The 15,331-nt window shown below is 48.3% G+C and overlaps 1 protein-coding gene across 1 annotated transcript; it reads left to right on the top strand.

Annotated features, from left to right (window-relative positions):
- Positions 1-1,728: 1,728 nt before the first annotated feature.
- TREX2 (three prime repair exonuclease 2) lies at positions 1,729-3,421 on the top strand. Its single transcript, XM_090265078.1, has 2 exons — positions 1,729-1,809; positions 2,417-3,421. Exon 2 carries the CDS (start codon positions 2,451-2,453, stop codon positions 3,159-3,161), a length of 711 nt encoding a protein of 236 aa, XP_090121204.1. The 5' UTR covers positions 1,729-1,809; positions 2,417-2,450; the 3' UTR covers positions 3,162-3,421.
- Positions 3,422-15,331: the final 11,910 nt, after the last annotated feature.

The raw sequence follows: 15,331 nt of genomic DNA, 5'->3' as shown, positions 1-15,331 counted from the left end.
CTGCCCAGTCCTCCCTTCTTCACATCCTGGCTGTCCTGAGTCCTGGGCCACACCTAACATGAGCCTTCTGCTGTCCTGGGGGGGCTTGGGCCCTGTCCCTCTTGTGCCCTGTCTGCTCCAGGCACTAGCACCTCCTGTTGCTTTGCATTTTCTCCTGCCACTGTCCAGTTAAGCTTGGTACTGCCAAGTACTGGAAGTTTTTACCTTGCTGTGGCACCTGGCTGCCTGTGATCAGATCCTGCCCCATGCCCTGCTGCAGCCACTCCCATGACCACTCTCAAGGTCCCATGTGAGGCCTCCTGACAATCCCTCAGCCCCGTCCCTTGCACCCACTACATCTGGGATCTAGCAGGCAGGGTCCAAGTTGGCTCTTCCCTCCCCAGAGCTCTTGGTACCAGCCAGGGGAATTCTTGCTGGTGACCTGACTGGTTGTCCAGGAAGCTGCTCTCTGGGCTTCTCAGGGTGACCCAGTATCTTCCTGAGAAGTGCCTGTCACAGCCACCTCCCTCCCTCCTAGCACAGGAACAGGTAAACCTGGTGGGGACCCTGCCTCCTCAGCCCAGTGTCAGGCCTAAGGGGGCTTCCCTCTAAACACTTGGCTTGCTGGGGAGGCCCATCCTGGCTGCCAGTCTTAGTTGCACCCCATCTCTGCCCTGCTCCCTGCAGTTGTACCGTCAATTCCCCGAGTCTCCTGTGGGTGCTGCAAATGAGGCTGCCAGGAGATGGGTGCCAGGCTTTCTCCTGGAGCCCCTGGCCCTGGTTCCCTTCCTGGGGCATCCCCCAGACAGCTATGGTAGGAAGTGAGAAGACAGGCCCATGGTCACCACTGCCCAGATGTGCCAGCAACTTTACAGGCCAAGTGCTAGCACATCTTTCTCCAGAATGAGGTCCTCAGGTAAAGCTACCTGCTTCCTGGACCAGGAATGGCCCTGCTTCCCTCCTGTCTTGACTGTCCTTTGCCCTTGACTGAACCTAGTGGGCTGGGAAGGCCTTGGAGCCCAGGATCTGAGGGGCTGGGCTTCACCCCAGCTGCCATGGTTCTGAGGCTGTGGGTGCCACGGAGACAGTCCCCTATCCACTCCCCTCACATTGCTTATTCTTCAGAGGGGAAGGATCGGTTCAGCCGAAGCCCACGTACCTCCCTTCTTCTTAACCTGGAAGCCTCTGCAATCTGCTAAAGGCTCCTTAGATAATATGTGTCATTGTACCCATGAGCTGCCCTCATTCACTGGGGTGATATTGATGCCCCATCCTTAGAATACATCCTTCCCCTTCATGGCCGAGCATGGTGTATGCAGGTGCTTCCTTCCCACTCCAAGGTCACTTTATCTTTACAAGAGGCAACCTGGTCCCCTGTGAAGGAAAGGGACTGTACCCTGGAGAAGGGGTATCTTGCCTTTGTGAGAGGTGCTCCAGTATGGGGCTGGGCGTGTAACCCAGGTTGGCTGGGCCTACCTGCTGCCGCCTGGCCAGCTCAGACTTGGAGATTGGGCTGGGTGGAAGGCAGGGGCTTCCTCCTTGTGCCTGACAACGAGTCCTCAGCCCATGGTCTATCGGTTAGTCGAGATTCTGGGAGCCTTCTTTCCAATCTGTAAACATGGGGCGTGTGTCCCAGTGGCTGTGAGCAAGTGAAGGGGGTGTTCAGCCAGCCACACAGGTCCTGCGGCCTCAGGCCTCCTTGTTGCCCAACAGGCGGCTGGGGGCGGGCCAGGGCTGCTGATTAAAGGCCACTGATTAAAAGCCGCCTGGAGCAGCCTGTGCAGAGACAAGTGCCCAGCAGCCCAGGAAGCCAGCCAGCGTCTGCCCCAGGTAAGTCAGCATGGCTGGGTTGGTGAGGACAGCCACTGAGAGCCCAGAAGCAGGTAGAAGCAAGGTTGAGGCCAATACCTGAGCACCAGGGAGGCTGAAGATGACTGTGGGGCTTTCTCAAGTGCCTGCTTCCTGGCAGCTGACCCTAGGGGTGCAGACCTGGGCTGTTATGCCTGAGGCTCCTGGCCAGTGACTTAGTGAAGATACCATCCTGGGCTGTACCTCCTGTGTCCCTGATGGCATGGACCTGAAGGCAAAAGGCAGAGGGGTCTAGGCATATCAGGCCTTTCTTTCGCTGTTTACTAGGTGGTAGTGGGGATGGCCAAGGAGGGATTGGGGGCCAGAATGGAGAGGTGATGAGACCCTAGGAAAGCCTCACCCTGGACAGAAGCAACAGACTATGGTCGCTATTCCTTGCTCTGCAGGCACCTTAGTAGTCTCTCCGAAGGTGGGCTTTAGAAATTGCTCCTAGAGCCTGAAGTCCCTTCAGGTGGGGTGGGGGTGGCAGCAAGTGGACTCAGAAGGATTGGAGCTTTGGACACTAGGACACCTGCGGGTGGCTGGCCCCGTCTCTGGCCCTCAGGTTTTGTGCCTCTTGCTCTGGCAGCTTTAGGTGTCACTGTCCCTGTGTGAACGTCACCATGTCTGAGGTCCCCCGGGCTCAGACCTTTGTCTTCCTGGACCTGGAAGCTACTGGGCTCCCCAATGTGGACCCTGAGATTGCCGAGATCTCCCTGTATGCCGTCCACCGCTCCTCACTGGAGAACCTGGAGCACAATGAGGCTGGCACCCCTGTGCTGCCCCGGGTCCTAGACAAGCTCACGCTGTGCATGTGCCCAGAGCGCCCCTTCACCTCTAAGGCCAGTGAAATCACCGGCCTGAGTAGTGAGGGCCTGGCACAGTGCCAAAAGGCTGGTTTCGATGAGGCCGTGGTGCGGACACTGCAGGCCTTCCTGAGCCGCCAGGAGGGCCCCATCTGCCTTGTGGCCCACAACGGCTTTGATTACGACTTCCCCCTGCTGTGCACAGAGCTGCAGCGCCTAGGTGCCCACCTGCCCTGGGATACCACCTGCCTGGATACACTGCCAGCACTGCGGGGCCTGGACCATGCGCACAGCCATGGCACCCGGGCCCAGGGCTGCAAGGGATACAGCCTGGGAAGCCTCTTTCGCCGCTACTTCCAGGCAGAGCCTAGTGCAGCCCACTCAGCTGAGGGCGATGTGCACACTCTACTTATGGTCTTTCTGCACCGTGCTGCTGAGCTGCTTGCCTGGGCTGACAAGCAAGCCCGCAGCTGGGCTCACATCAAGCCCATGTACATGCCGCCTGATGGCCCAAGCCCGAAGGTCTGAGTACCAGGGGCTCGGTGACTGCCGCCCAAGGGGACAAGGCCCACCTCCTGCGTCACAAGCTGTGCCAGCCTTCACCATTCAGCTGGATTCTGAGGTCTGGAGTAGTAACCGGACCAGTCCTTCGCTGCCTCGCCCCTATCCTCTTAGCTGGGCACTTGCCTGGTCTACCCAGCCTCACAGCCTCACCCCTGGCCTGCTGAAGTTTGCTGCTTTGGGCTCCCACCCTTCACCCTGTCTCACAATAAACATTGCCAACTGTTTACCCGCTGTCTTTCTGGTTATACACCCCAATGCCTTGCCCAGAGGGACAGGCACGGATCCACTCAGGGCAGCCCCCCTGTGGCCTGGGGTGGGGGAGTGGCTGGGAAAGACATCAGTGCTCACAGGCCTCCTCCCTGGCTGTCTCCTATCTTTGTCCCAATTATCACCCCCTCCCTGCACTGTCACCTTAGAGACCCAAGAAATGAGTGAATAGGGACTTAGGGGCATCTGCTGTGGCCCTGAATCTGTGCCGCCCTGAATCTGTGCCTTGGGGGGAGATGGAAGGACCTGCTGCCTCAGCCCCCAAGGAGCTCCCACTTTCTCAGCCCCCAAGGAGCTCCCACTTTCTCAGCCCAGGGAGCTGAGCCCACAGATGCACAGCCCAGCTCCAGCGCTTGCTCCTGCAGGACCCTGAACCAGCTCCTTCTTCCAGAGCCTCTGTGGCTGCTCTGCAACAAGATGAAATTATATGATCGGTTGGCAGAGCAACACAGTGCCTGGCGCAATTGGGCTATTAGAGAGTAAGGGAGGTGTCCCCAGCTGCACGCAGGCACATACATGTAAAGGCCCCACTAGAGTGTGCAGGGTGAGGGATATGATGGGGATCCAGGCTGTGCCCAGAGGCAAGGTGGGCTGCACAGTTGACCCCAGACATGAAGAAGAGGTGGGGTAGCTGGTGCAGTGAGGGCAACAGTGAGGAAGGGGTTTGTCCTGGGCTCATGTCCCTCATGGCATGGCCTGAGGAGGGCCAGGGGGCTGCTCTGTGGGGAGGGCAGCTTCTCAGCAGCTGCTTTGGCTGTGCTTTTTGGAGAGTTAGCTAACCTGCTTCTGGGGGCCCACCTGTGTCACCAAACAATGGGGCAAGGCAGGGGAGGGATGTCTGAGAGACAGGGAGAGCAGGTGAGAAGGGGTGGGTTGTGGCCACGCCCGAGAATGACTCGCAGGAGCAAAGCCTTGAGCCTTGATCCAGCTGGGCCCGTTTGGGGAATCCTAAGTAGGTCAAAATGACTAGAGCCACTACAATGTGCAAGGTGGCACAATTGTGAGGCCAGATCACAGGCAGTGGCCATGTCAGGTCACCCTCATTCCCTAGGCCAGAGGGTCTGAAATGACCCTGATGGCAATGGGGAGCCATAGTGGGTTATAAGCAGAGGAGGGGCAGGATCTGGTTTCTGTTTTTACACTTCTTAGGCTGCTATGTGGAAAAGGGACTAGAGCAGACCTGGAGAGGGAGGAAGACAACTAAGGAAGGAAGGAGTAAAAGGGGTTGGGGCCTGGCCAAAGACAGAATGGAAGGGGTGGGGAGGGAGCAAGATAAGGGAGAGGCCGGCAGGGGCTTGTTTGGGAGTGTGGTCTGTGCACTGCTGAGCTTCCTGAGGAGGGTTAGTTGGCTCCCTGCCCCAGGAGAGCACCCACCTGGGAGGGTGTCACAAGGCCGGGACAGGGTGCGGCCTCAGGTCAGGAGCCTGCACCAGGCAGTAGCTGAAATATTTGGGGCACCATGAGAGTATATGCAGCCCAGGCTTCTCAGATTCCCTGGTACCCAGGCAGAGCTGAGTCCCCTTTATCAGGCTGGCCAGGCTCCAGGCCACTGACTCACTGAGTGGGTGATGCCAAGAGGGTCCCTTCTCACTTGGCAGGCAAGGCAGAAAGGGCTGGATTCCAGGCCCTGGTGAGCAGGTCAACACCCCAATTTGTGGTCATTGCTACCACCCCAGACTGGTGTCCGATTTTGTGCACTCTCATCTTTTGCAGGCCTAGGTGCATCTCCCTCATCACTCTGGGTTCTCCTGACCTCACGGTGGCCTGGCCTTGGGTGCCCTCTCTGAGCCCATACTCGAGGTGTCCAGACTAAGCTTCATGCCTTCTGTGCTGCACAGACAGGCTGGGGCATGCCCTACTGCTGCCTGAAAGCAGTGATGTGCTGATAAATGGGTGACAGCAGCTTTCCAGGAAAGTAAATGTAAACCTCTCTTTCTCTATCTCTAGCTCTCTCTGTCTGTCTCTAGGTAGGTAGATAGATATGTATATATGATATATACACACAAACAGATATGTTTATTATACATTTTACTGATATAAAGGATGTAAGCACACAATTTACAAATAATGAAATTTCCAACCCTGACTGGTGTGGCTCAGCGGGTTGGGTGTCATCCCACAAACTGAAAGGTCGCTGGTTTAATTCCCAGTCGGAGCACATGCCTGGGTTGTGGACCAGGTTCTGAGCTGGGAGTGTGCAAGCAACTAATGGATGTTTCTCTTGCACGTTGAGTTTTCTCTCCCTCTCTTTCTCCCTCCCTTCCCCACTCTCTAAAAATAAATAAAATCTTTAAAAAATAATAAAATCTCCAATATATACAAAATATGTAATCACATATACAATACACTATGAATTTCATATGGCCAGTTGATTCTCACAAAACCCCTTCAATGACTTTTTTTTTTTTTTTGCCAAACTCTAGTATCTGTACTAGACCCATGATTGCAACTGTTGAATGACTGTGGTTCCCACATCAATGTTGGTTGACATTTTTTTTTGTCTTAATGAGTAAGACAAAAGTGAAACAACAAAGATGCATGTCAGAACTTCACATGTTCACTGGTGACATGAGTGACTCCTTTGCTGAATTGTATAATACTTTTTGATATTGAAAAAGTCTTCTCCTCTCTCTCTCTCTCTCTCTCTCTCTCTCTCTCTCTCTCTCTCTCTCTCTCTCTCATTCTTTTTTGCTATTCACAATGGAATGACTATAGACTCAAGTACATAATCAACCAAACAATAATAGATCAAGCTTTGGTTTACAGTGTATGCTGATTCCCATGGTATGAATCCTTCCACCAGGCCAATTTCAGGCTGCACATGTAGCACACTGTAACATAGAGTCCCACCAAATGGACATGATAGCTAACAATAAAATGTGGTGAAATAAGACATGAGTTTTGAGTATCTCTTTTGTTTTAAATATAATTTAACTGGAAGTTTATAATTTAATTTTTAATAATGGTGGTGTTTAACTCAAACCTCAAAATTCCTGAATATTTAACATCTATTAGCATGGCAAAAATACAAAAAAAAAAAAAAAAAAAAAAAAAAAAAGCCCTGACCATATGAAGTGGCGGTGAAGATGTGAGGGAACTGGAACTCTCAAACACTGCTAGGGGGATTGTAAGATTAGGCATTGTAACCGAAAGCAGGTCAGGCTGCCTGCTGCTATGAAAGCCAATACTCAAGAGGCAGGTGCTGATGTTAAGGAAAGTGGTGTTTGTTTTTTTAAATTATATTTTATTGATTATGCTATTACAGTTGTCCCAATTTTTTCCCTTTTTCACTCCACTCAGCACCCCCCACTCCCTCAGGCATCCCCACACAATTGCTCATATGAATGGGTTATGCATGTAAGTTCTTTGGCTATTCCATTTTTTATACTGTACTTCATATCCCCATAGCTATTCTGTAACTACCTATTTGTACTTCTTTTTTATTTATCTTTTAACCCATGTGTGCTTCTTTTATTAGGAAATTGGTTTATTTTTAGGTGCTGGCCACCTGGAAGATGGGGGACTCATGTCTCAAAACCCATCTCCACATTTCAGTGGAGGCAGAAGTTTTGATAAGGAGTGAGAGGGGAACAGAATAAAGAGATCAAGGGAGAGGGTTACAAAGTTCTCTACGTGCAGACAAGCACAGTCCATTCTGATAAGGCCAGTTGATGGTCCAGTGTGCGTCACCCTGGTTTAGTCATCCTGGCTTCACATCATTCTGGATGCACAGCTGAAGGTCAGCAAATCTCCCCCAGCTGGGATGCCTTGAGGTCAGTTTGTATCTTTTGAAGTTAATTCCTAGGATTCTTTCACAAACATGCTGTTTATAAGCTACATGTTAGTCAGAGTCAGTATTTACAGAAACAATGTCAAAGGAATGGTGGGGTGGGTTATAATTCCCCACTGTTATAATTTTCCACTGTTACATCTCCTTTCTCATTTATGCATTTCATCGGTCTTTTCAAAGAAAAAACACAAGGAGTTGATTTCTCCTTTTCTTCTGTTTTCTGTTTCATTAACTTCAGCTTTTATCTTTATTAATTTCATTTATTTATTTTTTTGTTTTAGTTTTTGTTCTTTTTTCCTAATTTCTTAAGAGGAAGTCTAACCTCTGTCATCTTCCATGTTGAATAACTAAGGTGCTCAAAGCCTGCAATCTCCCCTTGAATGACATTTTCCTGTGTTCCATAGTTTTGCTAGTTTACATTCCTCTTTGCTTTGTATTAGGAAGGGTTTCTAATTTTTCTTTTCACCTCCTCACCAATATAATGCTTGCACATAGTATAGTTTACCTGAGCCATTAAGACTTTGTGGTCATCTTTTATTATGTATTTCTAATTGTATTGGATAATGATATGAGGATGTGTTGCCTAAGGTTGTTTGGGGGCTGTATTACTTTTCTAGGGGACACAATTTTATAACATTACATTAAAATAGTCCATTATAATTGCATCTTACTGAGATCTTCCTGCATGTCCAGTATTTTTCTCTATGCAGTTAATTGCTGTGTGTTCATGTTTACGGCTTTATGACTGAACTAGGTAGGGGTCTCCTGAGAAACAGAATCAGTAGGATGCATATATAAGGAATTGACTCACATGCTTGTGGGTGCTGGCAAGTCCAAAATCTGCAAGATGGGCCAGCAGGCTGAAAACTTAGGGAATGGTTGCATTAAAAATAAAAAATAAAAAATTTCTTCTTTGTTGAATTTATTGGTGTGACATTGGTTAATAAAATTATATAGGTTTCAGGGGTACACTTCAATAATACATCATCTGTATACTATATTGTGTGTTCACCACCCCAAGGCAAGTCTTCCATCACCATTTATCCCCCTATACCTTCTACCTGCCCCCACCTCCCTTTCCCTCTGGTAATCACTGCACAAGAGTTGTATTTTTGAGTCCAAAGTCCATCTGGAGGCAGAATTCCTTCTGATATCAGTCTTTTTCGTATGAGGCCTTTAGTGGATTGGGTGCAGCCACCACATATGGAGGGTGATCTGCTTTACTGAAAGTCTACTGATTTTGGTGTTAAGCTCATCTACAAAATCCCTTCAAAGCAACATCTAGACTGATATCTGACCAAAAACTGTGTACCCTAGCTTAGCCAAGCCAAGGTGATGCCGACATGAACCAGCACAACTGTCATGTTGTCTTCGTCCTCTAGGCTTTATCTTATTGCTTAACATCCATGAATCCTGGATCCTTGCCCCAGGTCCCAGATCCACAGCCTCCCACTGAAGCCCCCTCCTCCTTAGACCTTACCCATCCAGAGAGAGTCCTCTCCACAAATGTGGAAAGGAAAGCAAACAGCTTTGCTGTTAAATAACCATTCAACTGAACTGTCGCCATGCGCATATCAGGCAGTTGGTGAAGGAGATCGATCACAAAGCCAGAAGGAAACTCCAGACTTTATCTAACCAGGCAGAGGCTTCTCCAGATAGCCCATCCTAGCCTTGGCTGGGTGGCTCAGTAGTTGGGGCATTGTCGCCATACATCAAAATGTTGCAGGTTTGATCCCTGGTCCGGGCACATACAGAAGGCAACCAATCGATGTACCTTTGTTTCTCTCTCTGCCTCTCTCTCTAAAATCAATAGGTACATCCTCAGGTGAGGATTAAAAGAAAAAGAAAGCTCATTCTGGTAATCATGATGGCCATCTGGGCATGCTCTCTGTGTCAGGGAGGTGATGGAGCCTGGAGCAGAGCAGGGCACTACCCTCCTTGAAGTTTTCATTTGAAAGAGGTGCTTCCAAGCCCTTAAGAAGATCCTTCCTGGGCTATAAGGCTGGCAGGAAGCTTGTCACTCTCCACTGTGAGCTCCCTTGTGGGCCCAGAGGGCTGAGCTGGGGCTAAAGGCTGCTATGTCCCGGGCCCTCTTGTCTGCGTAGTGAATGCCCTGGGGGACAGTCAGGCAGCTCTCTGCTAGATGGAAGCCTCAGCTCCCTGTTCCAGTGTCCCAGGAGGATTGTGTCTTCTCTAGCAGGCTTCCTGCCATCTTCCCACCTCTCCTCACTGCCGTCAACCTGTACAAAACCTGCTGATAACTCTTCCTGTGCTTGGTGTCTTTAGAAGGGTTTAGCTTGGTGCTGTCACCTTACCTGGTAAGCAGACACCATTCACATGGGCTGTTCTATGGGATGAATGGAGAAGCCAGAGCCCCGAGGGGCAGGGACCAGATGAGAAAGGGAATTCGGGAAGTCCAGGGATGAAGTGTGAGCAGCCAGAGGACCAGTCTTACAGAATGATGGTGGATCATGATGGCTGGGAAGGACCATCCAATGGGTCAGGAAGAAGGGGAGTGTGAGGAGGCAGGAAAGCTGGACTTTTTAGCAGGTTCTCCTGCTGACAGCTAGAAACCTCTCTGCTTTCTGACCTCAACCCTGGCAACCTGGGTATGTGGAACATTTTGCCCAACTGCCAGGCACATTTTTTCCAGGCTGAAAACCTGGAAATCCTGCTACTGTAGAAAGAGGAGGAAGAGCAAGGAATCACTGACCTTTCCTTCACATGTGCCTACTCTGGCCCAGGCCCCACAGGGGTCGAAAGTGGGTATTCAGCAATTGGGAGGGGGAGCCTCCACTCTTAGTGATGTGCATGGACTTTGCTGTGGGAGAGCCTGGGTTCTGGGCCCTGCCTCTCCACCTTTCCTTGTTTGCCATCTCTGTGATAAGCAAAAGTTACCCAACAGGCCTGAATTTCCTCATCTGTAAAATGGAGATAGGACAATATTGCCAGAAGGTTGGATCACATGCGGGACCCAGCACATAGCAGATGAACAGAGAATGCCAGTTATGATTATAGCTGCAGTTATTTTGAGCCCTGTATTAACAAGATGCTTGGCTTGTACTCTTCTTGTCGCGGCCTCTAAGCCCCACATGGCTGCCTCTGCCCCACTACCCTCATCCCTCCTCTCAGCTCCCTGAGCTCCAGCCACATGACCTCAAACACACCAAGTATGTTCTTGTTTCTACTGGGTTGAATGGGGGCCTCCCAAAAGATCTGTCCACGTCTTAATCCCTGGACCCCGTGAATGTGACCTTATTTAGAAAAAGTGTCCCTGCAGATATAATTACATTAAAGATCTTGAGATGGGTCCCAAATCCAATGAGTAGTGTTCTTATAAGAGACAGATGAGGAGAAGACACAGAGACAGAGCAGAAGGCCACATGAAGACATAGGCAGAGAGCAGAGGAGTGTGGCCACAAGCCATGGGATGCCTGGAACCACCAGAAGCTGAAGGGAACGTGGCCCTACTGACACCTTGATTTTGGACTTCCAGCCTCTAAAACAGTGAAAGACTAAGTATGTGTTGTTTTATGGCACCCAGTTTGTCGTATTTTTTTATGGCAGACCCAGGAAACCAATACACTGCTTTAGGACCTTTGCACTGTCTGTTTCCTCCTCCTGGACTGCTCTTTTCCAGACATCCACCTCAGTCAGGTCTCTGCCCAAGTGTCCCTCCTCTGAGAGAATCTCTCTCTGACCACCCCTTCACCCTATCCACTGCTCTTCGCTGTATTTTTACTCCCCGCCTGTAGCACTCCTGTCACCAGAAAGAATGCTGGCTCTGGGAAGGCAGGGATGTTATCTTTCTTAACACTGGGCCCTGCACCCAGCCCAGGGCCAGCCCAGACTACTGCCGCAGGGGGGATTTGTTCATGGAAAGGATGAAGAGTCTTTTCATCTTTATCACAAGGAAGAAGACGGAGGCACATGACATCTGACCAAAGGAAGCGCTACTGGCACTGCTCCCAGGTCCCACCCCCCCAGGTCGCTGGAGAGTGACCAGCTGAGAACCTAGACTGGGGTCAAGGCTTTTGAAGTCCCCAAAGCAGGATTTAACAGCATTTTTCGTTTGTAAAATCCTTTTCAGAAAATTAAATCTACTTTGATGAGATTTTGTCTTTGGATACAATAAATGTAAGGAATCATCCCCAAATGGGCAAAGTTGGGAAAATGGGAAAGCCATCTGGATTCCCTCTAGTCTGAGGGGATTCTAGTTGGCAGGAGTGGAAAGAGCTGTGGTGCTCAGGTTCCATGAATCTGAGCAAGAATCTGTCACTTTCTAGGGGGGAGGCCTCAAATAACTCCTCTCCATTTCTGAGCCTCAGTTTCTTCACTTGTACACAGGGGTCAGGATAGTATGAAAGTGAGCACGCAGAGTGCCGACATGTGAGGAGGGAGTCCTAGCAAGGTTCACCTTCTTCTCTCTTGCTGGCACATTGCTTCTGAGTCTGAGGTTTTAGGCATAAAGAGCTGAGGTCCACGAGTAGACAGCAAAGTGTCAGTATAGTTGGGCTCCTTCCAGAAACTCTAGGGGAGAATTCTTCCTCACATCTTCTAGCTTCTGGTGGCCCCAGATATTCCTTGGTTTGTGATCCCATCCCTCTAATCTCTGCCTCCATCTTCACACAGTCTTTTTATTCCTGTCTTCTCTTAATAAGGACACCAGTTATATCGAGGTCCTCTCTTATAAGGACCCCAGCTTACTCCAGAGTGACCTCATCTTAAGTATTTACATTTGCAAAGGTGTTATTTACAACATTGTGAGATGAGGTCACAAGGTATTAAGGATTAGAACTTCAACATATCTTTTTTTGGGGTGTGTGTGTGCAAAATTCAACCCATAAGACTACCTAATACCCATTCCACCCTTATTTGGGGATAAGACTTCAATTTTGTTCAGTGCATCAGTGGGCTTAGCCTCAGGTGACAGGTCATGACAATCCGGTTGCCTGCTTTCCCAGCCTTTCTTCCGAGTAAGGGTGGCCACGTGATCCAGCTCTGGCTGAGATCTAAGTGGAAGTCTGCTGGGCAAGCTTCTGGGATTTTGTTGCTTTCTTGATAAAAGGGGACAGACGCAGTTATCCTTGCCTCTTGCTTCTTTTGTCTTTGAATGCATATGTGATGGCTGGAGCTTTGGCAGCCATTTTGTGATCAAGAGGCAAAGCTAAACTAATTAGAGAAATGCCAGTGCTCTGCTGCTGAACCAGTGTCAGCAAGCTACCTCCAGATTCCTTATGAGAAAAAAATTAAATATCTAATTATTCAATCCACCATAGTCTGGTTTCCTATTACTTGTGGCCACTTTCCTAACTAATACTCTGTGTTTGCTTGTTCCTCCATCCTACTCTCATAATCTGAGGAGATAACTGAAGTATCTTTCATGTCAGTGTGCAAGCACTGAAAAGCTACCCTCCTTCTCCTCAGCCTTGCTTTCCTTTTTCCTCCTTTGTCCTTCTCTCCCCACCACTTCTCTGCCTACTTGGCTCACTCTCCCTCTACCTCCTTTCACTGTGTTCCCACTTAAGTAGCCAGAATATGGAAGGAAACTATATTATATATTATGTGGGGAATATTCTGGAAAAAAACACAAAATTTTAATTTGAGTTCTACTTATTTCAATTTGATTTGTTTTTCTATTAGAAATCTTTGCTAGAAAAAAGTTTAAAAAATCTTGGAACAATGATAAGTTTTCAGAACAATGAATATAGAACACACAGCTCTGTTTTACATTATGGTTAAGGCCATTATCAGAGCTAAACAAAGTAATCATAGCAACAAATATATGCTCCTGATTGTGAATGTATGCAAGACATATGTCTTACTTACCCTCACATTCCAGCACACAGTTAAATGTGCAGTGTATCTCTGGGGAATAGGACTGCAGGGAAACTAAGGATGATTGAAGCAATAAGATCAAAATCAATAACTGCATGTAGGGATAAAATCCAACAACACAGTGCAAGACCTGAACTCTGAAACTACAAGCCATCATGGAAATGAATTAGAGAAGGCCCCTGAATGAAGACCTTTGCTATGCTCACAAATCAAAAGGCTCAATATTGTTCAGATGTCAGTCCTCCCCAAAACAATTTATAGGTTCAACACAATTCCAATCAAAATCCCAGGAGACTCTTTTCCCCATAGAAATGACAAGGTATTCTAAAACTCACGTGGAAATGTGACAAACTTTGGATAGACAAAAGAATTTTAAGAAAGAACCATGTCAGAACACCCAAAGTACCTGATTTCAAGACTGATTACAAGCCAAAGGAAACAAGAGATTATAACATTGGCATAAAGATAGACAAATTGATGGAGCACCATTAAAAAGTTCGTAAGTGATCTCATAAACAGCTAATTGATTTTCAACAAAGGTGCCAAGGCAATCCAATTGGGGAAAAGATCACCTTTTCAATAGATACTGCTGGGAAAACTAGATGTTCATATAGAAAGAAATTAATTGGGAATTCACCTCACACCATATGCAAGAATTAACTCAGAATTGATCATAGACCTAAATGTTAGAGCTAAAACTATACAACTTCTATAAACAGAGGATTCAATCTTAGTGATTAGAGTTTTGCAAAAATTTCTTAACTATGACACAAAAAGCACAGACTATAAAATTTAAAAATTCATAAATTGGACTTCATCAAGATAAAACAGCTTCTTAAAAAAAGACTGTCATGAAAGTTTAAAGGCAAGCAACAGTTTGAAAGAAAAAAAATCTTTGCAAAACACATATTTGACATAGGACTTGTATCTAGAACTCTTGTAAGTTAACAATAAGACAAACAAACCAATTGAAAAAATGGGCAAAAGATTTGAATAGACACTTCATCAAAGAAAATATCTGAATGGCAACAGGGACATCAAAAGGTACTCAACATCACTCATATTAGGGAAATGCAAATCAAGAGCACATTGAGACTTCCGGCCAAGATGGAGGCTTAGACGGACACGCTAGGTCTCCCTCCACAACTAGAGAGGAATACAACTACTTCAAAACAAAGGATAACTAGAAATTCCAGAAAATAAAACTACACGGAAGCCCAACATATGAAGTTATAAACCAGCGGTGCCATTTGGGCAGGTAAGAGTTAAAGAGGGCAGAGCTGTTTGCGGTCGCACCTGGAGCGGCGGGGTGGCGAGGAATCCCGGCTGCGCAAGCCCCTGGCGGTGCGCGACCCCGGCGAGGAATCCCGGCTGCGGGAAGCCCCTGGCGGTGCGCGACTCCGGCGCTGGGGAGAGCGGCCGCCGCATCGCCTTGAACAGTGAGGCCCAGGGGGGCGGGAGGACAGATCCCGGTCTCCTAGCTGAATAACTGTGTGAATCCATCTTGGACCCCCGCCCCCAAAGAAAGCACCACAGGGCTGCGAAATAGGTCGCAGACAGGCGCCAGTCGCTGAATTGTGACGCGTACACAGGCACTGCCCCTTACAGCCGGCCCAAGAAAACAAAATGCATCTGTCAAAATGAGGCAGACAACTATAGAAATCCCGGTAGCACAGCTCACCAGGCAACAGATAGAGAACCTGACAGATGAACAGATAAGAAACCTGTCAGAGGCTCAGTTCTGGGCCATTGTTATCAGGTGGCTTACAGAATTCACAAAAGAGCAGGAAAAAGATAAGAAAGAAGCGAAAAACATTCATAACGAAAGGAACAAAACCACATACGAGACAGATGGTGAGGAAAAAAAATCCAGAGTTCATTTCAACAAACTGGAATATGGAGAAGGAACAAGCAGTCAACCAATGCAGAGAGAGGAAATGGGAAGCAACAATGAGAGGATCAGAAACCTCTGGGACAGCTATAAAAGGCCCAACATAAGAATCATTGGTTTGCCAGAGAGCGAGGAAGATGAACTAGAACTTGAAAAATTGAGTGAAAATATAATAAAGGAGAACTTCCCAGACGTGGGGAAGGGAATAGACTTGCAGGTCCAGGAAGCAAGGAGAGTTCCCAAGAGACTGGACCCAGGGAGAACCACTCCAAGACACATTATAATCAAAATGTCAAAAATTAAAGATAAAGAGAGAATCTTAAAAGCAGCAAGAGAGAAGAAAAGAAT

This window comes from Furipterus horrens, unplaced genomic scaffold (assembly GCF_987537825.1).
Source record: "Furipterus horrens unplaced genomic scaffold, mFurHor1.1.pri manual_scaffold_17, whole genome shotgun sequence".
Classification (NCBI taxonomy): domain Eukaryota; kingdom Metazoa; phylum Chordata; class Mammalia; order Chiroptera; family Furipteridae; genus Furipterus; species Furipterus horrens.
Note: the sequence above shows the minus strand (reverse complement) of the source record. Positions and strands in the feature narration are given on the sequence as shown.